Source organism: Hemibagrus wyckioides, linkage group LG10 (genome assembly GCF_019097595.1).
Source record: "Hemibagrus wyckioides isolate EC202008001 linkage group LG10, SWU_Hwy_1.0, whole genome shotgun sequence".
Taxonomy (NCBI): Eukaryota; Metazoa; Chordata; class Actinopteri; order Siluriformes; family Bagridae; genus Hemibagrus; species Hemibagrus wyckioides.
The window spans coordinates 15,155,543-15,181,103 of record NC_080719.1 but is presented as its reverse complement, the minus strand read 5'-3'; the positions used below and the strand labels follow the sequence as shown (position 1 = coordinate 15,181,103).

At 45.0% G+C, this 25,561-nt stretch overlaps 2 protein-coding genes across 3 annotated transcripts in view; both read right to left on the bottom strand.

Moving 5' to 3' along the window:
- Window positions 1-25,561, bottom strand: part of rabgap1l (RAB GTPase activating protein 1-like) — a 104,281-nt gene that overhangs the window by 46,906 nt on the left and 31,814 nt on the right. The gene's annotated exons all lie outside the window — the stretch shown is intronic.
- On the bottom strand, window positions 19,383-25,305 carry gpr52 (G protein-coupled receptor 52). Its single transcript, XM_058400655.1, has one exon. The coding sequence runs from the start codon at window positions 22,583-22,585 to the stop codon at window positions 21,482-21,484; it is 1,104 nt and encodes a 367-aa protein (XP_058256638.1). The 5' UTR covers window positions 22,586-25,305; the 3' UTR covers window positions 19,383-21,481.

Genomic DNA, 25,561 nt, shown 5'->3' with positions numbered 1-25,561 from the left:
CACACTCACTCTCACTCTCACACTCACTCTCACACTCACACTCACTCTCACACTCACTCTCACTCTCACACTCACTCTCCCACACTCTCAAACACCCACACTCACCCACACTCTCACTCACCCACACTCTCACTCACCCACACTCTCACTCACCCACACTCTCACTCACTCACCCACACTCTCACTCTCCCACACTCTCACTCTCCCACACTCTCACTCACCCACACCCACTCACTCACACTCTCACTCACCCACACTCTCACTCACCCACACTCTCACTCACCCACACTCTCACTCACCCACACTCTCACTCACTCACCCACACTCTCACTCACTCACCCACACTCTCACTCTCCCACACTCTCACTCACCCACACTCTCACTCACTCACCCACACTCTCACTCACCCACACTCTCACTCACTCACCCACACTCTCACTCTCCCACACTCTCACTCACCCACACCCACTCACTCACACTCTCACTCACTCACCCACACTCTCACTCACTCACCCACACTCTCACTCTCCCACACTCTCACTCACCCACACTCTCACTCACTCACCCACACTCTCACTCACCCACACTCTCACTCACTCACCCACACTCTCACTCACCCACACCCACTCACTCACACTCACCCACTCACCCACACTCTCACTCTCCCACACTCTCACTCACCCACACTCTCACTCACTCACCCACACTCTCACTCACTCACCCACACTCTCACTCTCCCACACTCTCACTCACACTCACCCACTCACCCACACTCTCACTCACCCACACTCTCACTCACCCACACTCTCACTCACTCACCCACACTCTCACTCTCCCACACTCTCACTCACCCACACCCACTCACTCACACTCACCCACTCACCCACACTCTCACTCACCCACACTCTCACTCACCCACACTCTCACTCACCCACACTCTCACTCACTCTCCCACACTCTCACTCACTCTCCCACACTCTCACTCACTCTCCCACACTCTCACTCACCCACACTCTCACTCACCCTCCCACACTCTCAAACACTCTCACTCACCCACACTCTCACTCACTCACCCACACTCTCAAACACTCTCACTCACCCACACTCTCACTCACCCACACTCTCACTCACCCACACTCTCACTCACTCACCCCCACACTCAAACACTCTCACTCACCCACACTCTCAAACACTCTCACTCACCCACACTCTCACTCACCCACACTCACTCTCCCACACTCTCAAACACACTCACTCACCCACACTCTCACTCACTCACCCACACTCACTCTCCCACACTCACACTCACTCTCCCACACTCTCACTCACACTCACCCACACTCACCCACACTCACCCACACTCACTCACCCACACTCTCACTCACACTCACCCACACTCACCCACTCTCTCACTCACCCACACTCTCTCTCACTCACTCACCCACACTCTCTCTCACTCACTCACCCACACTCTCTCTCACTCACACTCTCACTCACCCACACTCTCACTCACTCACCCACACTCTCACTCACTCACCCACACTCTCACTCACTCACCCACACTCTCACTCACTCTCTCTCACCCACACTCTCTCTCACTCACACTCTCACTCACCCACACTCTCACTCACCCACACTCTCACTCACTCACCCACACTCACTCACCCACACTCCCACACTCTCTCTCACTCACACTCTCTCTCACCCATCCACACTCTCACTCACCCATCCACACTCTCACTCAACCACCCACACTCTCACTCAACCACCCACACTCTCACTCACTCACCCACACTCTCACTCACTCACACTCTCACCCACTCACCCACACTCTCTCACTCACCCACTCTCACTCACTCACCCACACTCTCACTCACTCACACTCTCACCCACTCACCCACACTCTCTCACTCACCCACTCTCACTCACTCACCCACACTCCCACTCACACACTCTCACTCACTCACCCACACTCCCACTCACACACTCTCACTCACTCTCCCACACTCTCACTCACTCACCCACACTCTCACTCACCCACACTCTCACTCACTCTCCCACACTCTCAAACACTCTCACTCACCCACACTCTCACTCACTCACCCACACTCTCAAACACTCTCACTCACCCACACTCTCACTCACTCTCCCACACTCTCAAACACTCTCACTCACCCACACTCTCACTCACTCTCCCACACTCTCAAACACTCTCACTCACCCACACTCTCACTCACTCACCCACACTCTCAAACACTCTCACTCACCCACACTCTCACTCACTCTCCCACACTCTCAAACACTCTCACTCACCCACACTCTCACTCACTCACCCACACTCTCAAACACTCTCACTCACCCACACTCTCACTCACCCACACTCTCACTCACTCACCCACACTCTCAAACACTCTCACTCACCCACACTCTCAAACACTCTCACTCACCCACACTCTCACTCACCCACACTCTCACTCACCCACACTCTCACTCACCCACACTCTCAAACACTCTCACTCACCCACACTCTCACTCACCCACACTCTCACTCACCCACACTCTCACTCACCCACACTCTCAAACACACTCACTCACCCACACCCACACTCTCACTCACTCACCCACACTCACTCTCCCACACTCACACTCACTCTCCCACACTCTCACTCACCCACACTCTCACTCACACTCACCCACACTCCCACACTCTCACTCACTCACTCACCCACTCACCCACACTCTCACTCACTCACTCACCCACACTCTCTCTCACTCTCTCTCACCCACACTCTCACTCACTCTCTCTCACCCACACTCTCACTCACCCACACTCTCAAACACTCTCACTCACCCACACTCTCAAACACTCTCACTCACTCTCACTCACACTCTCAAACACTCTCACTCACCCACACTCTCAAACACTCTCACTCACTCTCACTCACCCACACTCTCTCTCACTCACACTCTCACTCACCCACACTCTCACTCACCCACACTCTCACTCACCCACACTCTCTCTCACACACCCTCTCACTCACCCACACTCTCACTCACCCACACTCTCACTCACCCACACTCTCACTCACCCACACTCACTCACCCACACTCACTCACCCACACTCCCACACTCTCTCTCACTCACACTCTCTCTCACCCATCCACACTCTCACTCACCCATCCACACTCTCACTCACTCACCTACTCACACACCCACACTCTCACTCACTCACCTACTCACACACCCACACTCTCACTCACTCACCCACACTCACTCACCCACTCACACAGCCACTCACACTCACTCACCCACACTCTCACCCACTCACTCACACTCACTCACTCACACACCCACACTCACTCAGCCACTCACTCACCCACACTCCCACTCACTCACCCACACTCACCCACACTCTCTCACTCACTCACCCACACTCTCTCACTCACTCACCCACACTCTCTCACTCACTCACCCACACTCTCTCACTCACTCACCCACACTCTCTCACTCACTCACCCACACTCTCACTCACTCACCCACACTCTCTCACTCACTCACCCACACTCTCACTCACTCACCCACACTCTCACTCTCACTCACCCACACTCTCACTCTCACTCACTCACCCACACTCTCACTCACACTCACTCACCCACACTCTCACTCACTCACACTCTCATTCACTCACCCACACTCTCACTCACCCACACTCTCACTCACTCACCCACACTCTCACTCACTCACCCACACTCTCACTCACTCACCCACACTCTCACTCACTCACCCACACTCTCACTCACACTCACTCACCCACACTCTCACTCACTCACCCACACTCTCACCCACTCACTCACACTCACTCACTCACCCACACTCACTCACTCACACACCCACACTCACTCAGCCACTCACTCACCCACACTCTCACTCACTCACACTCACTCACCCACACTCTCTCACTCACTCACCCACACTCTCACTCACTCACCCACACTCTCTCACTCACTCACCCACACTCTCTCTCTCACTCACCCACACTCTCTCTCTCACTCACCCACACTCTCTCTCTCACTCACCCACACTCTCTCTCTCACTCACCCACACTCTCTCTCTCACTCACCCACACTCTCTCTCTCACTCACCCACACTCTCTCACTCACTCACCCACACTCTCACTCACACTCACTCACCCACACTCTCACTCACACTCACTCACCCACACTCTCACTCACACTCACTCACCCACACTCTCACTCACACTCACTCACCCACACTCTCACTCACTCACCCACACTCTCACTCACTCACCCACACTCTCACTCACTCACCCACACTCTCACTCACTCACCCACACTCTCACTCACTCACCCACACTCTCACTCTCACTCACCCACACTCTCACTCTCACTCACCCACACTCTCACTCACTCACCCACACTCTCACTCACTCACCCACACTCTCACTCACTCACCCACACTCTCACTCACACTCTCACTCACTCACCCACACTCTCACTCACACTCACTCACCCACACTCTCACTCACACTCACTCACTCACCCACACTCCCACTCACTCACCCACTCTCACACTCACACTCACACTCACCCACTCACTCACCCACACACTCACCCACCCACTCACACACCCACACTCTCACTCACTCACACTCACTCACCCACACTCACCCACTCACTCACCCACACTCACTCACTCACCCACTCACCCACCCACACTCTCACTCACTCACCCACACTCTCACTCACTCACCCACACTCTCACTCACTCACCCACACTCTCACTCACACTCTCACTCACTCACCCACACTCTCACTCACACTCTCACTCACTCACCCACACACTCACTCACACTCTCACTCACTCACCCACACACTCACTCACCCACACTCTCACTCACCCACACTCTCACTCACTCACCCACACTCTCACTCACCCACACTCTCACCCACACTCTCACTCACTCACCCACACTCTCACTCACTCACCCACACTCTCACTCACACTCTCACTCACACACCCACTCACACTCTCACTCACTCACTCACACTCACCCACACACTCACCCACCCACTCACACACCCACACTCTCACTCACTCACCCACACTCACCCACTCACCCACACTCTCACTCACACTCACTCACCCACACTCTCACTCTCACTCACTCACCCACACTCCCACTCACTCACCCACTCACACTCTCACTCACTCACACTCACCCACACACTCACCCACTCACTCCCCCCCACACTCACCCACCCACACTCTCACTCACTCACACTCACTCACCCACACTCTCAAACACTCTCACTCACCCACACTCTCAAACACTCTCACTCACTCTCACTCACCCACACTCTCTCTCACTCACACTCTCACTCACCCACACTCTCACTCACCCACACTCTCACTCACCCACACTCTCACTCACCCACACTCTCACTCACCCACACTCACTCACCCACACTCACTCACCCACACTCACTCACCCACACTCCCACACTCTCTCTCACTCACACTCTCTCTCACCCATCCACACTCTCACTCACCCATCCACACTCTCACTCACTCACCTACTCACACACCCACACTCTCACTCACTCACCTACTCACACACCCACACTCTCACTCACTCACTCAGCCACTCACACTCACTCACCCACACTCTCACCCACTCACTCACACTCACTCACTCACACACCCACACTCACTCAGCCACTCACTCACCCACACTCCCACTCACTCACCCACACTCACCCACACTCTCTCACTCACTCACCCACACTCTCTCACTCACTCACCCACACTCTCTCACTCACTCACCCACACTCTCTCACTCACTCACCCACACTCTCACTCACTCACCCACACTCTCTCACTCACTCACCCACACTCTCACTCACTCACCCACACTCTCACTCTCACTCACTCACCCACACTCTCACTCACTCACCCACACTCTCACTCACACACACTCCCACTCACACACCCACACTCTCACCCACACTCTCACTCACTCACCCACACTCTCACTCACTCACCCACACTCTCACTCACTCACCCACACTCTCACTCACACTCACTCACCCACACTCTCACTCACTCACCCACACTCTCACCCACTCACTCACACTCACTCACACACCCACACTCACTCACTCACACACCCACACTCACTCAGCCACTCACTCACCCACACTCCCACCCACTCACCCACTCACACACCCACACTCTCACTCACTCACACTCACTCACCCACACTCTCTCACTCACTCACCCACACTCTCACTCACTCACCCACACTCTCTCTCTCACTCACCCACACTCTCTCTCTCACTCACCCACTCTCTCTCTCTCACTCACCCACACTCTCACTCACCCACACTCTCACTCACCCACACTCTCTCTCTCACTCACCCACACTCTCTCTCTCACTCACCCACACTCTCTCACTCACTCACCCACACTCTCACTCACACTCACTCACCCACACTCTCACTCACTCACCCACACTCTCACTCACTCACCCACACTCTCACTCACTCACCCACACTCTCACTCTCACTCACCCACACTCTCACTCTCACTCACCCACACTCTCACTCACTCACCCACACTCTCACTCACTCACCCACACTCTCACTCACTCACCCACACTCTCACTCTCACTCACTCACCCACACTCTCACTCACACTCACTCACCCACACTCACACTCACACTCACTCACTCACCCACACTCCCACTCACTCACCCACTCTCACACTCACACTCACCCACACACTCACCCACTCACTCACCCACACACTCACCCACCCACTCACACACCCACACTCTCACTCACTCACACTCACTCACCCACACTCACCCACTCACTCACCCACACTCACTCACTCACCCACTCACACACCCACACTCTCACTCACCCACCCACACTCTCACTCACTCACCCACACTCTCACTCACTCACCCACACTCTCACTCACACTCTCACTCACTCACCCACACTCTCACTCACACTCTCACTCACTCACCCACACACTCACTCACACTCTCACTCACTCACCCACACTCTCACTCACCCACACTCTCACTCACCCACACTCTCACTCACTCACCCACACTCTCACTCACTCACCCACACTCTCACTCACTCACCCACACTCTCACTCACTCACCCACACTCTCACCCACACTCTCACTCACTCACCCACACTCTCACTCACACTCACTCACTCACCCACACACTCACCCACCCACTCACACACCCACTCACACACCCACACTCTCACTCACTCACCCACACTCACCCACTCACCCACACTCTCACTCACACTCACTCACCCACACTCTCACTCTCACTCACTCACCCACACTCCCACTCACTCACCCACTCACACTCTCACTCACTCACTCACACTCACCCACACACTCACCCACACACTCACCCACCCACTCACACACCCACACTCTCACTCACTCACACTCACTCACACTCACCCACTCACTCACCCACACTCACTCACCCACTCACACACCCACACTCTCACTCACCCACCCACACTCTCACTCACTCACCCACACTCTCACTCACTCACCCACACTCTCACTCACACTCTCACTCACTCACCCACACTCTCACTCACTCACCCACACTCTCACTCACACTCTCACTCACTCACCCACACTCTCACTCACTCACCCACACTCTCACTCACACTCTCACTCACTCACCCACACTCTCACTCACACTCACTCACCCACACTCTCACTCACACTCACTCACTCACCCACACTCCCACTCACTCACCCACTCACACTCTCACTCACTCACTCACACTCATCCACACACTCACCCACTCACTCACCCACCCACTCACACACCCACACACTCACTCACTCACACTCACTCACCCACACACCCACTCACCCACCCACACTCTCACTCACCCACCCACACTCTCACTCACTCACACTCACTCACCCACACTCACCCACCCACACTCTCACTCACTCACCCACACTCTCACTCACTCACCCACACTCTCACTCACACTCTCACTCACTCACCCACACTCTCACTCACACTCTCACTCACTCACCCACACTCTCACTCACACTCACTCACCCACACTCTCACCCACACTCTCACTCACACTCACTCACCCACACTCCCACTCACTCACCCACTCACACACCCACACACACTCACCCACACACTCACCCACCCACACTCACTCACCCACTCACACACCCACACTCTCACTCACTCACACTCACTCACCCACACTCACCCACTCACTCACCCACTCACACACCCACTCACCCACCCACACTCTCACTCACTCACCCACACTCTCTCTCTCACTCACCCACACTCTCTCTCTCACTCACCCACACTCTCTCTCTCACTCACCCACACTCTCACTCACACTCACTCACCCACACTCTCACTCACACTCACTCACCCACACTCTCACTCACACTCACTCACCCACACTCTCACTCACACTCACTCACCCACACTCTCACTCACACTCACTCACCCACACTCCCACTCACTCACCCACTCACACACCCACACTCTCACTCACTCACTCACTCACTCACACTCACCCACTCACTCACCCACACACTCACCCACCCACACTCACTCACCCACTCACACACCCACACTCACTCACCCACTCACACACCCACACTCTCACTCACTCACACTCACTCACCCACACTCACCCACTCACTCACCCACTCACACACCCACACTCTCACTCACCCACCCACACTCTCACTCACTCACCCTCACACACACTCACTCACCCACACTCTCACTCACTCACCCTCACACACACTCACTCACCCACACTCTCACTCACTCACCCTCACACACACTCACTCACCCACACTCTCACTCACCCACTCTCACTCACCCACCCACACTCACTCACCCACCCACACTCACTCACCCACCCACACTCACTCATTCACACCCTCAAGCAAAGGAAATGTTGAATTTATTATATAGGAGTTATTAGGAGAAGCCTAAGGGAAAAGCTGTTCAAGTAAATAACTACATGATGTACAAGAGCAGATGTTCAGTAAGCAGTACTTTAATTGCGTATTATTTTTAAACTTAATAAACTAATAAACTCTTGAGAGCCTGGAGTGCTGCACAGGGTTGCCATAGTTACACAAGTCTGCGAGAGTAAGGCTGTGGAAAAGGTAAATGAAGACCAGATAAGATCACAATACCTGTCTAAGTGGCAAACTGAAATCCTTCTCACTAACAAGACCCTCAACATCTGTGTACTTAAGTACATACAACAAACACACACCAAAAACATGCACAAAAACAAACTGCCTCTGACCTACTGGGGGAAAAAACAAAAGATCGAACAGCAAAGAGCACAATGTAGGTCAAGCGGTAAACAACATGACCCATCTGGCAGCATCCACAGAGATGATTGCAAATAAGTGAGGAGTCAGGAAAGGGGAACATGGGTCCTTACGCTGTTTTTTTTTGACAGATTACGCTGCTGTGTGAGGCAGCCAGGCTAATCTGTAAACAGCAGAGTGATCCTTCATTGTCCTCAGTGACCCGCTTATCCTTGTAGGGTGTCATCGCTGTGCGAAATGAGCTCTTGGAAAAACGCCAGCTTCTATAATTTGGCTGAATCCGTTGCGCTCTCTCCTCTCAGGACTCATATGGGATGAAGAGATTGTGTTTGTGGTGCTGTTAATAATGCTGCTCACTCAAAATAGCACTAAGAAGAATCTCTGTATGAAGGCTGCATGTATAACACTGTACATGACAATGTGCAGGCAGCAGTCATGATCTGAAGGTCCTGAATTATCATTCATATGGTGCACCAGAAATGATAGTACTTACAGACAGACAGAAGCTTTTAAATGACACACACACATATATTTCTTTTTTTTTTGGACTGGTATATACACACTACCAGTCAAAAGTTTGGACACACCTTCTAATTCCATGGTCTTTCCTGATGTTTATTTCTTTCTATGCTGTTTATTTCTTTCAATACTGAAGGCGGTCGAAATACACAATAATGTCCTTTGAACAGTTGATATTGAGATATGTCTGCTGCTGATGCTCTGTAAAGCCTTCATAACGGCTCTAATCTGAGGTGCTGTTAACTGGTGATTTCTGAGGCTGGTAACTCTAAATGAACTTCTCCTCTGCAGCAGAGGTAAGTTTTGGTCTTGCTTTACTGGGATGGTCTTCATGTGAGCCAGTTTCATCATGGTGCTTGATGGGTTTTGTAAATGCACTTGACAATACTGTTCATGCAAGAACTATTCTAGAACACCTGACCTTCGTGTCTTAAAATAACAACTGACTGTTTTTTGTTGTCATTACATATGGATTACTTAAGTCCATGTGTGTTATTTCATAGTTTTGAAATCTCCAGTATTGTTCTAGAATGTAGAAAATAAATCCCTAAACAAAAAACACTGAATTAAAAGATGTGTCCAAACTTTTGACTGGTAATGTGTATATATATTATATATATATATATATATATATATATATATATATATATATATATAGACATATAGACATATATATTAAATATATATACAGGGGGTCCTCGACTTGTGTTATTCCATTCCTACGGCGCAACGTAATTTGATTTTCACCGTAAGTCGGAACTCACATACTGTACATAAGTACCTATATCACTCACCTACGCCGGCGAATGTAAACAAAGCCATCTTCCTTGTATAGCGCCGCGTGACGACGTATTCGTCCGCTCCGCTCACCAACTAGTTCCCGCGCGAAATTTGTTTTAACATCACAAACGCCGTACGTCCGAATGATGGAACAAGACTTTCTTAATAAATTTATGGGAGATGGCGACGTAACCACGAAACGGCGTAGGTCGAGGACGTCGTAAACCGAGGACCTGCTGCATATATATATTAAAGCACAGAGAAATGCTTTTCTTTGCAAATCATAGCTTGTTAGGAAATTTGGTTTAGAATGCTGGGTCAGCCATGATACAGCATCACTGTAGTAGAAAGGGTTAAAAGCTCAAAGACCCAACAGTAGCAGCTTGGTGATGCAGGGACTCAAACCCCAACCTTCCGACCAACAACCTTTATTTATATATTAATGGAGATAACTGTGGACTCTTTAACTACTTTTATGATTACTAAGCATTAAGTATTTAACAAACAGTACTCATACAAAACTGTAAAACCCATACACATCAGTGTTACCTTTGTAGCCAAACCAAGGAAATGAGACTGTGACTTTTCTTCTATTTTTGATCAATAAATGTGGTTAAATGGGGACTCAATATTGATAGAAATTAAAGTTGTCAGAAGTGTTGCTCTACAGCACCAAACAAGAATACCAGTTTCTCCAGAATTGTGTCTTTGTCATGCACAGTAAATTACCAGTGTCTGTTAATATTACTGGTTGGCGATGATAAAGGTAAAGATTACTTGAGCATAGTCCAGCCAAGTAACAACTCTAAAAACTGAAAAGTCCTATGAATGACAGAATGATAACAATGGCAGCTTGATTCTGCACTCTCCCCTTTCAGGGAAAACTAACAAACATAGGCCTAATTCTGAATTATATATACAGTTTTACCTGATTACACCATTTAAAAGCAGCACAGGGAATAGTGGCAAGAAAAAAACATGACATTTCTGACATTAAAAAGCAAGAGCATCTTTTCCTTTGCAGTGGGACGTTCATTACAGAAGCTAGGGAGAGCAGTAAGGAGCCTACGAGGAAAATAAGTTGACAGGAGCTTTAAACTGGGCATCGAGTGCATGTGCAGAGTTGCACAGCATCTTTCATCTCCTGCTGCCTGAGAGCTGAAGCCACCACACTGGCAGGCTTGTCTTCTCTCATAACACAAAGATGTGGATGAAGAGAAACGCATAGAAAGTGAAGGCATTTACAAATGCCACACAAGAGCACAGTCAAGTATGATCACTGAAAGGCAAAACATGACAGCAGCTAGAGAGAGAGAGAGAGAGAGAGAGAGAGAGAGAGAGAGAGAGAGAGAGACACAAGAAGAGAAAAAGAAGGAGATAGAGAGATAGAAGAAAAAGAAAGAAAGAAAGAAAGAAAGAAAGAAAGAAAGAAAGAATAATAGATTAAGAGAGAGAGAGAGAGAGAGAGAGAGAGAGAGAGAGAGAGAGAGAACACAACACAGACAGTTAGAGAGACACAGAATAAGAGATTGAGAGAGAGAGAGAGAGAGAGAGAACCGGGGAAAGAGATAGAGACAGAAGAAGACAGAATGTAACACAAAGATGTGGATGAAGAGAAACGGATAGAAAGTGAAGGCATTTGTAAATGCCACACAAGAGCACAGTCAAGTATGATCAGTGAAAGGCAAAACATGACAGCAGCTAGAGAGAGAGAGAGAGAGACAAGAAGAGAAAAAGGGAGAAAGAGATAGAGAGATAGAAGAAAAAGAGAGAAAGAAAGAAAGAAAGAAAGAAAGAGAGAGAGAGAGAGAGAGAGAGAGAGAGACAGAATAAGAGAGAAAGAGAGAGAGAGAGAGAGAGAGAGAGAGAGAGAGAAAGAGAGAGAGAGAGCACAACACACAGTTAGAGAGACACAGAATAAGAGATTGAGAGAGAGAGAGAGAGAGAGAGAGAGAGATAATACAACACAGACAGTTAGAGAGACACAGAATAAGAGATTAGAGAGAGAGAGAGAGAGAGAGAAAGAGAGAGAGACAAGAAGAGAACCAGGGAAAGAGATCAAGACAGAAGAAGACAGAATGATAGAAAGACAGAAAAAGGAGAGAGAGAGAGAAGAGGAGAAAGGGGGAAAGAGATAGAGACAGAAGAAGACAGATAGAATGATATAAAGATAGAAATAGGAGAAAGAAAGAGAAAGAAAGAGAGAGCGCGAGAGGGAGCGAGAGAGAGAGAGAGAGTGCGAGAGGGAGCGAGAGAGAGAGAGAGAGCGCGAGAGAGAGAGAGAGCGAGAGAGAGCGAGAGAGAGCTTGAACAGGCAGAAAGTGGCCTGCTCTGGCCTGTAGACTCATGCAGAGTGCCTCCTGTCTTGTTATCATGAGGGTCATCAGTGCTGGACCTGATCTCTCACTAACATGTTAAAGCTTCAAAAACCAGGCTGAACTTCAAAAGGCCAGAAGTGACAACAGACCCTGAAAGAGTGCTGTGTGATCTCTGGTCATGTCTTTGGGGAATTCAATAGCAATGAAAGAATTCCGCAAGGACGTTATTCACTTTCACCTGAAAACCCCATTAAAGACACCCCCTCCCCTCCTCTGTGTCTGCTCAAACCCTGTTTGTTCAGCCACTAATTACTTTAGCTGGTTATTCCATCGTGCTGCTATTTCAGGCTTGGGGTCACACGATCCCTCCATAGCGTTTTTCACAGAAAACAATGGGGAGGGATTCAGATGACTCACAGCTGCTGGAGAATAGCAAAATAGGCTTGTGGACACATGCGCAAAAACACACACAGCTTTATCCTAGGGGTAACTGCCTCAGAGCTTAACAATCATAATTAATTACCAGTGATCACAAGTAGAACGCCAGGGAGGCAAATCTGCCTTTTTGTTTCCATGACGATGTAAAAAGACAGCACTCTATTTTCTCAGTCTCGCTCTCTCTACCACATTTCCTTCAGAGAGAATTACCAACAGGGAATCATTAATATTCAAATACAGATGCCAGAAATAGAAATGCAGAGCCAAGTATTTTGGTTCCAACACAATTTGTAAATCATGACCTTGGTTTTCATTCAGTAAACACATTAAATCTTCAGCTGTATTTGGGGAAATTTGTAACCCACTAAACAGGGTGTTCCTGCTGGTACTGAATGGTGCATCTGGAGTTTCCTGGCCTCATATGGACCGCCCAAAAGGACACCCACTTTTAGCAGATAACCATCATAATCATAATCACAAAGCCATTTTCCGTTGCTAATAGTGAACACTACATAGGGTGTAGGCAATTACCTCATGAGCCACATAAAGCCACATGCCTACTATTTAGCATCCTAAATTAATCTAACCAGGTAAACAGATGTCCCAAGCAGTTCACTTGTCTAATCTGTAATGTCAGTCAGATACTTCTGAGGGTGAGACCAGGTTTTAGACTAAGTAGGTGATGTTATGTCAAAAGTTAGTCATTTGTCTGCCATAGACTGGCAGCTGGTGTAACAGAATATTGCTTCCGGAGTATTGGGTCTTCACATAGACAGATTTCAACACAAAAGCCTGAAAGAGAAACTTTAATGCTCACTGTATTGACCCCCAAACCAAATCTGAATTGGATCGATTTGGACTGAAAAACCTGCGACTCGACTACTACATCCCTGCTTTAAAAGCACAAATTTGATGTTTATGCAGGTAGTTTCTCAAAAAGGAGCCTGTGATTTCTGAAAAAGTCTTGAGTTCCAAGTGAATTGTCTGCCCAAACCCAGCCACAACCAATCCTCCCATTTAGAGAGCTCACTGACTGTCAAATTCATGATAGTCAGTCTCTTGTAGAAAACTGTTTTTCCATGGAGATGTAACAAGGTCCCTTCTTCGTTCATGCCTGGAGAGTATAGAGTCAGTCTGATTGGTTTTTGGCAATCCCACAGGGAAATGAATCCAGATGTCACTGACGTACTCATGAAAGCAAGAACTCTGAGACTGCTGAGTGGGACCACCAGTGTAGAAAACATCATCTCACTGTAACATTACAGACCCAAGACCCTGCTCCAAACAAAAAAATAATTTTGAGGTTTAATGAATATGGCCTACACTGCCTGATACCCAGCATGACAGCACACTTAAATTTCAATTTAATTAATCTACGTCCATAAAGTGATCTGTATTCACGAGGTGTAAATGGCAGCAGACTGCTGGCCAAGCTGATGGCCTGCAGGGAACAGGCTGGATCAGGTCACGATTGTATTATCACAAGCCACACTGGAGCTGGCAGATAAAGTTCAGCGAAATACCAGACACTGGGGGCAAAAGCAGGATTCTAATGGTTATTATAATTCAGACAAGGCCTCACAAGAAGAGTCGCGCATTAGGATGAGTAGATGAATGGCTTGTCTGAGATCTGCAGGAGATAAACGAAGTATAATGCAAAAGCAATATGGCTAAAAGATAAGTGTGCAAAAATATGCATCTATCTGATGAGGTTTGCTGATTTTTGCTGTTGTAGCATGCACCTGAGGGACTATCATGTGCCCCGGCACGCAACCATGCCCTCTAACAGAAGATGCCACTCACAAAAAAAAGTTTCTTGATCTTAAAATCTGGTTTTTACTTCTTAGTTTCATGAAGCAAATTTATATATATATATATATATATATATATATATATATATATATATATATATATATATATATATATATATATATATATATATACACACACACACACACACACACATTATATATATATATATATATATATATATATATATATATATATATATATATACACACACATACACATTATATATATATATATACGTATACATATACACACACACTACCAGTCAAAAGTTTGGACACATCTTCTAATTCCATGGTCTTTCCTGATGTTTATTTCTTTCTACATTGTAAAACAATGCCGAAATACACAATAATGTCCTTTGAACAGTTGATATTGAGATATGTCTGCTGCTGATGCTCTGTAAAGCCTTCATAACGGCTCTAATCTGAGGTGCTGTTAACTGGTGATTTCTGAGGCTGGTAACTCTAAATGAACTTCTCCTCTGCAGCAGAGGTCAGTTTTGGTCTTGCTTTACTGGGATGGTCTTCATGTGAGCCAGTTTCATCATGGTGCTTGATGGGTTTTGTAAATGCACTTGACAATACTGTTCTTGCAAGAACTATTCTAGAACACCTGACCTTCGTGTCTTAAAATAACAACTGACTGTTTTTTGTTGTCATTACATATGGATTACTTAAGTCCATGTGTGTTATTTCATAGTTTTGAAATCTCCAATATTGTTCTAGAATGTAGAAAATAAATCCCTAAACAAAAAACATTGAATTAAAAGGTGTGTCTTTTGACTGGTGTATATATATATATATATATATATATATATATATATATATATATATATATATATATATATATATATATATAAAAACACACAGCTAATTAACAGCCCATCCTGAGGTGGTAATGGGTTTAAACAGGGAAAACTTTAAAATGAGTAAAACAGGGTGTACTTCATGGCCAGGGCTGAGAAGCTGTGAAGAAAAGTCCTGTAGATTTGATATTAGCATTGTTATAGTGGATTGGAGTGAAGTAGCTGCTCATGCTGAGTGATAAGCTGGGCTTCCCTTAAAAAGAAATCACAAACCACACTGCTGGCCATTGGCATCCTATCCAAAATGCATGCACAAGATACAAAGGGCGGTAATTAGCAATGACCATTAAGCCTGAAGACACTTGGGGAATTAACACTGTGAATAACGAGAGCAGCTCTGGCTTTGATTAACATGCAAGCCTCAACTTGCTTTTCTCTGAAAGGGACAGGTGTTCTTCCTGCTCTGCCTCAAGTGCCTTTTCAAGAAGCAGAACAACTTCTGGAGTGGTACGACGGCACAGATTAATATTAAATGGAATTCATAATACAGCGTGAAGAGGATTTTCATAAATATTCACCAGCTTGGACTGTAAGCTTTTCTTGGTCGCGTTCATACATATGGATGAAAAACTGGCAGGGAGAACAAATGTCTTGTATCTCGCCTACTGGAGCGTGAGTGACATGAAACAAAATTCTAAAGTTAGCTGGCTTTGAACAGATATTTCCACATTAATATACAGTTAACTTTACAAGAAAATGTACAGAAATTATTTTGTAAAATGTACAATCACCTTCAATCTGAATAATATTTCTAATTAACTAACAGAATTTAATAGAATAGTAATTTCTCTTAAATATAATTCAGCAAAGATCCTGACACTAATGTTACCACATTTAAAGGAAATGCAAAGACAGTCATCCATATTTTATTTTTCACATCTAAATAATTTTGCAAGAAAGGAAACACATGAGTATACACAAAAGGAGTGAAACTGTAGCTAAAATGGCTGTGAACTAAAAAGCATAAATACCTAAAATAATAAAACAACAATAATAAAAATAATCATAATAATAATAAATAATAACAGAATTATCTATTCGTATATATTCACTATTTATATTTGTTGAAAAAGCATTATCTGTTCCTTCTGAATATTCATATTTGGTTACATACGTAATATCCACAAATATCCCAATCAACACAAACATAACTGCAGGACAAATCCACATGAACAGACCTTAAACAAAAAACTTAATGGTTAGAATTTTCTGCCTAGAGGAAAAGTCCACCTCAACAAGTATGGACTTTTTTTTTTTTTTAACGAGTATTATACAGAACAATTGTTCTGAAACAAACATGCTGTTAAAATAAATATATACATCTGCCTCAAATATTTAATCTCATGCTTCATTGTATAAAAGGTGCAAATTATTCTGAAATTGACTGTGTAAGGAACCCTGACATTTACCCTATGAAACTACATTAATATTGTTAATACCTAATCAGGTGCCATATGGAATCTCTGCCCCATTAAACCAGCACATACAGTGGAAAGTTACATAAACACAACAATGCTGTATGTGGCCTTCTAAGGAAACACAATAAAGGTCTGAGCAATGACATGGACAGAGTGTGGTCTAAAAATACTTTAAAGGCCCCAATACAAGCTCTGCATGGCAGAGCATCCTCAGCTCAACCCGTCCACACCCATTTCTGACATCAGACTTTCTTTTCTGTTTTGAATTGAGGTGCGAGTGCTGCAGCGGTGACAGCCTCCCACAGAGAGCAGCCATGCTGAGCTCCTGACAAAGCGAATGTCAAAGCCAGTAAACCAGACTGAAGCGATGTCGCCTTTTTAACTAAAGGATTGTCACAGACTTGTCAGCCAGAGTCAAGCCAAGGCAAGAGGCAATATACCAACTCTGCAGCAAAGAGCAGCAACAAACTACCAGCAACCTTTAGGCAGAAAAGTGTTTGATATCATACAAATGTCTTAATGGAAAACATTTTTGACACACATTTCTTCGGTCACCTCCACCTGCTGCAAAACCAGTATATTTAATAATAATAAAAAGCGGTATTGCACCATATCTACTTCATTGTTTATTTGTTTATTATTATTAATATACAACGTGTTATCTTGTTCATTTCTATTACTTGTAATGGTGAAACTGCATGTAGATGAATGAATATACTCATTATGTGTGTAATTTGTGTCTGAGGATAAATAACTCCTATTCTCTTAGGGTTCCTCTGTACATTTAACACCTTCTTATCCCTAGCTTTTAACTTTTTTTGGTTTTTGGACTTCTAAGTAGAATTCTATCTGTCTGTGTGTCTAGAGTTTGTTTTCTGATGTTGCCCTGAGGGACTATATGTGTAGCACATCTTTAATGACCGATCTTGAGCCTGGGCTTGTGATGAGGCATACATTAACGTCAAGGACAGCAGGCCTTCAGGGGCTCAATCCAGACCACTTTACTCCACTACACCTGCTAAGTGGCTCTACATACAGATAGCAGGACACTTCAACGTGGCTCCCAGTCATGAAGCTGTTACAGAGTGAGTGCTGAAACTAAATTTCTTGAGGAACAATTTCTCGTGAATGCAGCGGGTAGTTGCACGGTCCTCAACGGTTTTAAAGTCATATCACAACGTGTAAGCTCAGTAAGGGCAAACGTTCCCTGAAGCAGTGCATGGCCTCAGACATACAGTGAGTGGCCACTGAGAATGCTCATGCTTTATTCATGTGGGTCCTGAGGTCCAAAAGACTCCCATGATCATGGAAACATTTGATGTGCTCATTAGACTTCAAAAAAAGGTCATTTAATTTCCTCTCCCCTCCAACTCTAACGGCACAGCTCTAATTTCCTTTTTGATGGGAAGCCGTAACCTTTGCAGGAGCCAGTCAGGACAGCAGAGCAGAAAAAACTGTTCCGAGATCAGACGATCAAAGTCATGAACTGGACATGTCAAAAGTATGATGGACAACTAAAAAACAAGAAGCATGTGGCTGTTCTAGCACTGGGCACAATGATGGGCACACACTGAAGTGCAGGGTTTTAGAGAGTATGGGGAAAAAAAAAAATCCTCACCACAGGGTCTCAGGCCTAATTGAGATTCTCACAATGCCAAGTTATTATCTCACGGACAAGTGTAATTATGATAATGTTATTCGACTATTATTGACATTCATTTGATGAATGAAGGAATAAAAAAAGAGAGGGCACGGAGGTCATGAAGTCTTCACAGTGCAGAATTTTAAAGCAATAATGTCCAGTCACACTAGGGCAAGTATTCTCTGTTCATTTTTATTGTACTGGCGGCAACAGAAAACCATAGTTTCTCACAAAACCTCCAAAATAAAAAAATATATACTGTATCTTTTTTTCTTTTTTTTTGCTTAGTGAAAAAAACCAGGAAAAAAAGGTTAAATTAACATCAGCAACCTACACTATGCAATGTGCCATCGCTAGATAACCATACAATTTCAGAAGGTAACACACCAGCTGTACAGCAATACAAATACAGCTACACATATAAACTCCAATTTACCAGCTATCATATCCATGTGGATGTTGCAAAATAAATAAATAAATAGATCGATCATTTATCGTTAAAAATATTGAAATTTCAACAGCACACCAATGTTGTGATGTCCTCATTTGTCTCTTCTTGTATAGACATCAACTATAGCTAGTTGTTCTCTGTGATGGTGAAGTTGACTATATTTATTTCACAACTTGAGAGATTCACCTACATATTAAGGACAAGCGTAAACTGACAAGAATTCAGCAACAGTTTTTCATGTAATTGTCAATATGTCACTTTAGTAAATACAAACCCACCAGCATATTTCACAGAGATTTCCTAACAGGTCACAAAATTTCCTTATTTCTAAATTGGAAGGAACTTTTTAAATGTGTGGTTTTCCCTAATCCACCCAAAGATGGAGAATGGACGTCTTTAGTTTAAGACTCAAAGTTTTCATGGGTAAGATTAATATGTCATGAAAAAGAAAAAAAAAACTCTGGAGTTTTATTTGCAGACTACACAATGAATCAAAACATCTGAAAGCAACTAAAGGAACAAATACACAGAATAAATTATATGAAACTATTTCTATGTGATTAACTATATTTGTTGATATGTCATGATTTACTTTGCTCGCTCAGTATGATTTCAAATAAATTTATTAACATATAAAGGCTAGCAAAGGACAGGCAAGGTTATGCGTGATGAATCAAATATATATGGAAAAAAGTCCTACTGTATAAAAGTAAATAAAAAATGAATTCCTTCATATATCTGAGGCACAGACAAATATAAGTACTGAAAATCACAGGTGCAAACAAAATGGCTTGCTTGCATACCAGGAAATGTGCACTTCAACTGAACCTTATGCTGATTAAACAGAAAAAAAAAATGTTGAGTTTGCCGTGTTGTGTGGTTTTCAGAGGGTCACAGAGCCACTGCAGGTGAACAGGTTTAATTACATACTGCCAAGGTGTAATACCACTGGGAACTAAGGTACATTTCACGACTACTAATGGCACTGATAATATTGTGCGTACGTAATGATTCAGCATCTCTATTAAAAAAGGATGACATTTGGAATGCATATCGATGACTTGAACTGAATGCGTTTGACTTTGCGCAATTAAAAAATAAATAAATAAATAATCCAATTCCAATATTAGTCTTTGCTGTCAAGCTATTTGGACCCATCTCAATCGGAGGTGTGCTGTGCTATAACAGGGACACTAACAAAGGTCCATATGCCAAGGTTTGCTGTGATTGTGCCACATGCTTCAAATGATTTTTGTCCCTTTTAATATTTACTGAAATGTTCACGTGAAGCAATGTCTTCTTGATATAGCAGCCATTCTGGTAGCAGATGTAGTTGAATGTAAAAAATATATTCATCAAAAATCTAAAAATCTATAACCTCTATCAATATAGCATTCACAAAGAGACATCAGTAACAATAACCAGTTTCAGACCAGTTCACCTTATTATTATTATTTTTTTTTCTGTGTGAGGTTTTTTTTTTTTTTTGTGGAGATGGTAGTGTGGTGCTGGATTACAGTCTGGCTTTGCATATTTTGCTAAAAAACCATCCAACCAGGCTATGTTTGTACCCACCAACCATTTGGTGATATTTACACTACCGAGGCGGATGCCACTTTATTATTTACAGGACAGGAGGTCAACCTGTGTGTGGTTCAGATGAGATCTGGTGGAACCCAACAAGGCGAATCTTTCAGTAATGATAAACAAATGTATCATCAAGTTATTATATTAATTGCACAAATCCAAAAACCGAGTTCTACAATTTCTTCCCTTGAAATTGTCCCTTGATATAATAATTAGCAGCTCAAGACAACTTCTTCAGATTGAACACGAGTTGGCTCTCTTCCTAGGCTTTGGCTCTCTGAAGTCCTTGTCATCATGGGCACAAGGGCTGAAAGAGCAGGAGGAACAGAGCGTCTGCGAGAGCCTACGCATGCCGAGCCGGAACACGCTGTTGGACAGACTGTAGATGACGCAGTTGCAGAAGCTATTGCTGATCGCTAACCAGGTGGTGATGAAAGACAGCGCAGGGCTGTCCAAGATGTGGGAGCTCTCCAGGAGAAAATAAATGATGTAGGGAAGCCAGAGCATGTAGAAGACACTTGTGATGCGAAAGAGCACCATAGCATAGCGTCTGTCAGGGCCGTGACCTGTATGGTGCCCTCCCTCACTAGCCTCCATCTCATGGCTGGGAAAACGAGCCCTTCGCTCGCTGATCTCCCGATTATGCTGCTGACAAATGCGGAAGATGTGAAAATAGGTGAAGCACACCACAAGGGCCGCCGGAGCATACAGCAGGCACACAACAAAGCCAGTAAACAGAGCAGAGGTCGGCCAGAAATGAGCACACCACTCAAAGATGTCCCCATGGTATCCAGGCTTCCCCCAACCAAAAAAGGATGGCAGGAACACAATGCAAGAGTAGATCCAGATCAGGATGATGCAGCAGCGCAAACGGCACGGTGTCACCAGCTGGTTGTACGACAGGGGCTTAGTAATGGCCAGGTAGCGATCTACACTTATGCAGGCCAGGCAAGCCATAGAAACACTCTTCAACACCGAGATGACGTAGCTAAACACCTGGCAGGTGAGTGGTTCTTGGACACCGGCTGGGTAGTGCAGTAAAGAGAAAGTGGGCACCAGGCAACTCAGCCCCACCAGAAGGTCTGCATAGGCCATAGTCTGTATAAAGTAGCTGGTGGTGTAGTGGTGCAGCAAAGGGGCGCAATGAAACACAAAGATAACCGTCAAATTCCCAGCAATAATAAGTACGGTCAGCAGCACAATGAGAGCCGTCTCTAAGATGCAAGTCGCCATGCCCTCATTTTGTCCCCAACCCAGAGGACACGAGTGGTTCAGGGACATACTCGCAAAACTCCCGTTTCCAGTTGGGACAGGCTCAATCAATCCTGACTGGTTCATTGTCCTGGTGAAGTCAAGTAGTTCCAATTTCCTTGGTTCCTCACTCAATGTAGAAAGACTGCATCCAAAACTCTGTTTGCCCTTTGTCTGTAATGTCCTTCAGCAAACACAACTCTATCTAATTTTCTTTTTCTTCTCACCTTTGATTCGCACATAGCTGGGCCTCATAGAAATAAGCACAGGCAAAAATGAAGATATCTGGCAAAAGAGGAGAAAAAAAGCCCAGGTTTCTTCCCCATTTAGTCATGCTTGTTGAAAAAAAAAAGTTATGAACTAAAGACTACTGGCAATGAAGATGGTAGGCATTAGAAAAGAGCATCATGTCAGTGCTGATTACTGGAACCATTTACCACAGCGGGCAGAGCTTCCCTGACAAGCTGCAACATTAATGTCTACTGTTTTTTTTTTTTACGGCCCTCGCAAGGGTAAAGAGTAAAGTATTTGAGGTCAAAATCATCGCAATTAGGGATCAGGCATTACAGTTTCCCCCGCACTTGCCACGCAAGATTATCAGCAATGAATATTAGTGAAAGTATTTGATTTACACCTTTTCAAACAAATAATATAAAAAAACTCATTTCGAAGAACAGGGGAAATTACATACTGTACTTCAATGGCAATCATTTTCTTTAGTCATACCACAGTGGATTCAGCATATTCCTTGTCTGAATTAAAATAAATGTGCGAGGTTTTTAAAGTGACGTTAGTAGAAAGGACCTCATGGCTGTTACCTGGACCCGCCTGTGAGCTTTTTAATGTCCAAAATCCAAATCTACACACACTGTACATAAACTCGCAATACACTATAGCAGCTTGTGTTGTTTCTGCCCAGTGTTTCCAGACTGCAGTGTTTAGGTGTCCACAGCTTGAGCAAAATGTCAAAATTTCAGAATAGATCTGCCATGAAGACTGACTTTGCTGTTTTCTTCAAATTCATTTACTTTTCGCTGAATTTGACATCACAAGCATGACAAAAAATTAAAAATATTAAAAAGGTCATCCTACTAAAATGAAATCATTTAAAAAAACATCTCACGAGGTATAACGATCTCTTCGGGTATCCTGAAAAAGTGATTCGAGTTTTGATACCTAGCCGTTACACATGCATCCATATTTCTCCAAACAAACAGGTTCTCTCCCAGGTGCCCAGAATCTCTGCATATCCCGTTTTCAGTGTGCAAAGATCATTGCAAATGTATGCCTCAATTCAATCACTTGTCAGTTTGAAGTCCAAATGCGACAGTTTCCCTACTGATTTTCATCCTTTTTTTTCTGTCAGCAGAACTTCATTAAGCAACACATGACGACACTGGAAGCAAAAAAAAACAATCTGTCGGAGATACAGGTAAAGAGTCCGCATGGTCCTGCTGTCATATTCTTCAGTAAGCGGATCCAGCAATATGACAAGTCCTTTGACTGTATGTACCCAAAGACACAATTGAGCAATTAAAGAAAAAATTAACCCGAAAAATTCAAGATGATGATCTGAACGGAGTAAACAATGATCAGAAAGAAAACTGGTAACAAAAACAAAAGCATAAAGAAGCAGCAGCGCAGAAGTGATAAGCAGCCCTGGACCGCTGGCGCAGTGGGAAAGAGATGCTGCGAGTGGCTTTCACTTCCCTCTCCCCTTTCAGCGTCTCTCTCTCTCCTGCTCTCTCGCTCGCCTGCTCACTCATTCGCTCGCACTTGTGCTCTATCTTTTTCACACGCTCCCTCCGTTTCTGCCAGGCTCGCTCTCTCTCTCTCTCTCTCGCTCACATGCACACACACTTTCCCCGCCTTCCCTATGAGCTGCACCTGAGGTCCTGCTTCTCTTTCAACTCCTCAAAGATGCCCATCTGCCTCTCTCTCTCTTTCCCCAATCTTCCTTGAGACAGAGCAAGATCATTCCCATGTAAAACGAATGAAAGGTGTTTACCCTCTTTCATTTCTCCTACAGCTCCTTGCCCCAATTTCTTTCTGTCCTCGTGTTATTTTTCTCCCTTTCTCTTTTCTTCAAATCACTTAAACATGGCAGTGACCAAGTCTGGCTATCCCTGCCCCTTGGTTACAGTTGCCAGGCATTTTAGCTGGCTGGGACCCTCCCACAGAGAAGCCGACACAGTGCAACAAACAGGAACAAATTAGAGATTAAAGGGTTGTGTGTGTGTGTGGTTTGGGGGGTGTTGCAGCCAAGAGAAATTGGATGTCCTCCCCTGTCCTGCAACACTAAATTGAACATGTAAATAATAGATTTCTATCATAATATTGACTTTCACAGGAAAATTATCAATTAAATAAATGGGTATGACGCTGTCCAGCCTCAGAGCATCAGACATTCAAATGATCTGTAGCTTGTAACATAAGCTACTTCCAAACAGAGGGCTGTGTAAATAATTCAACAAAAAGGGGAAGATGGGAGGGCTTTGGTAAAGAAAAAAATAAATAAAGAGAAAATAACAGCAGCACAATAATTCCAACCTTCTTGATACATTATCTTTTGTGTTTTGTGACACATGCCTTTAAGGGCATTGACAGCAGACAGCCAGCATTTATTATAATAGCTGCCTAAATCCAGGTCAGGTTGCCACAGACACCGATACTCACTGTGGTTAACCTGAAGGAAAAAAAGAAGAAAAAAACCCCCAAAAAAACAGTTTGACAAAGCATACAGGGTGTATTTTATGAGCCTATATACGCTGATGATTACAGATTTCTGATAATACGGTCACAAGATCTGAACAAAATACAAAATGTGTACTAGGAAAGCAGAAAAGACCAGCATTACTCAGTATATGTTGTATGCATTAAGATACATGTAGGAATAGGACTCTGTTGTGCTGAGGCTAGAGAAGCCATGAATGCAGCTGGTCTAAGGAGACTGGGGGAGCTTTGTGAGAAGCTGTCCTTCTTATCCCACAGGCACTTCATATGCAGCTCAGCAAAATACACAGAGCTGGTGACGGGCAGTGACACCAAACGTGAACTAAATAA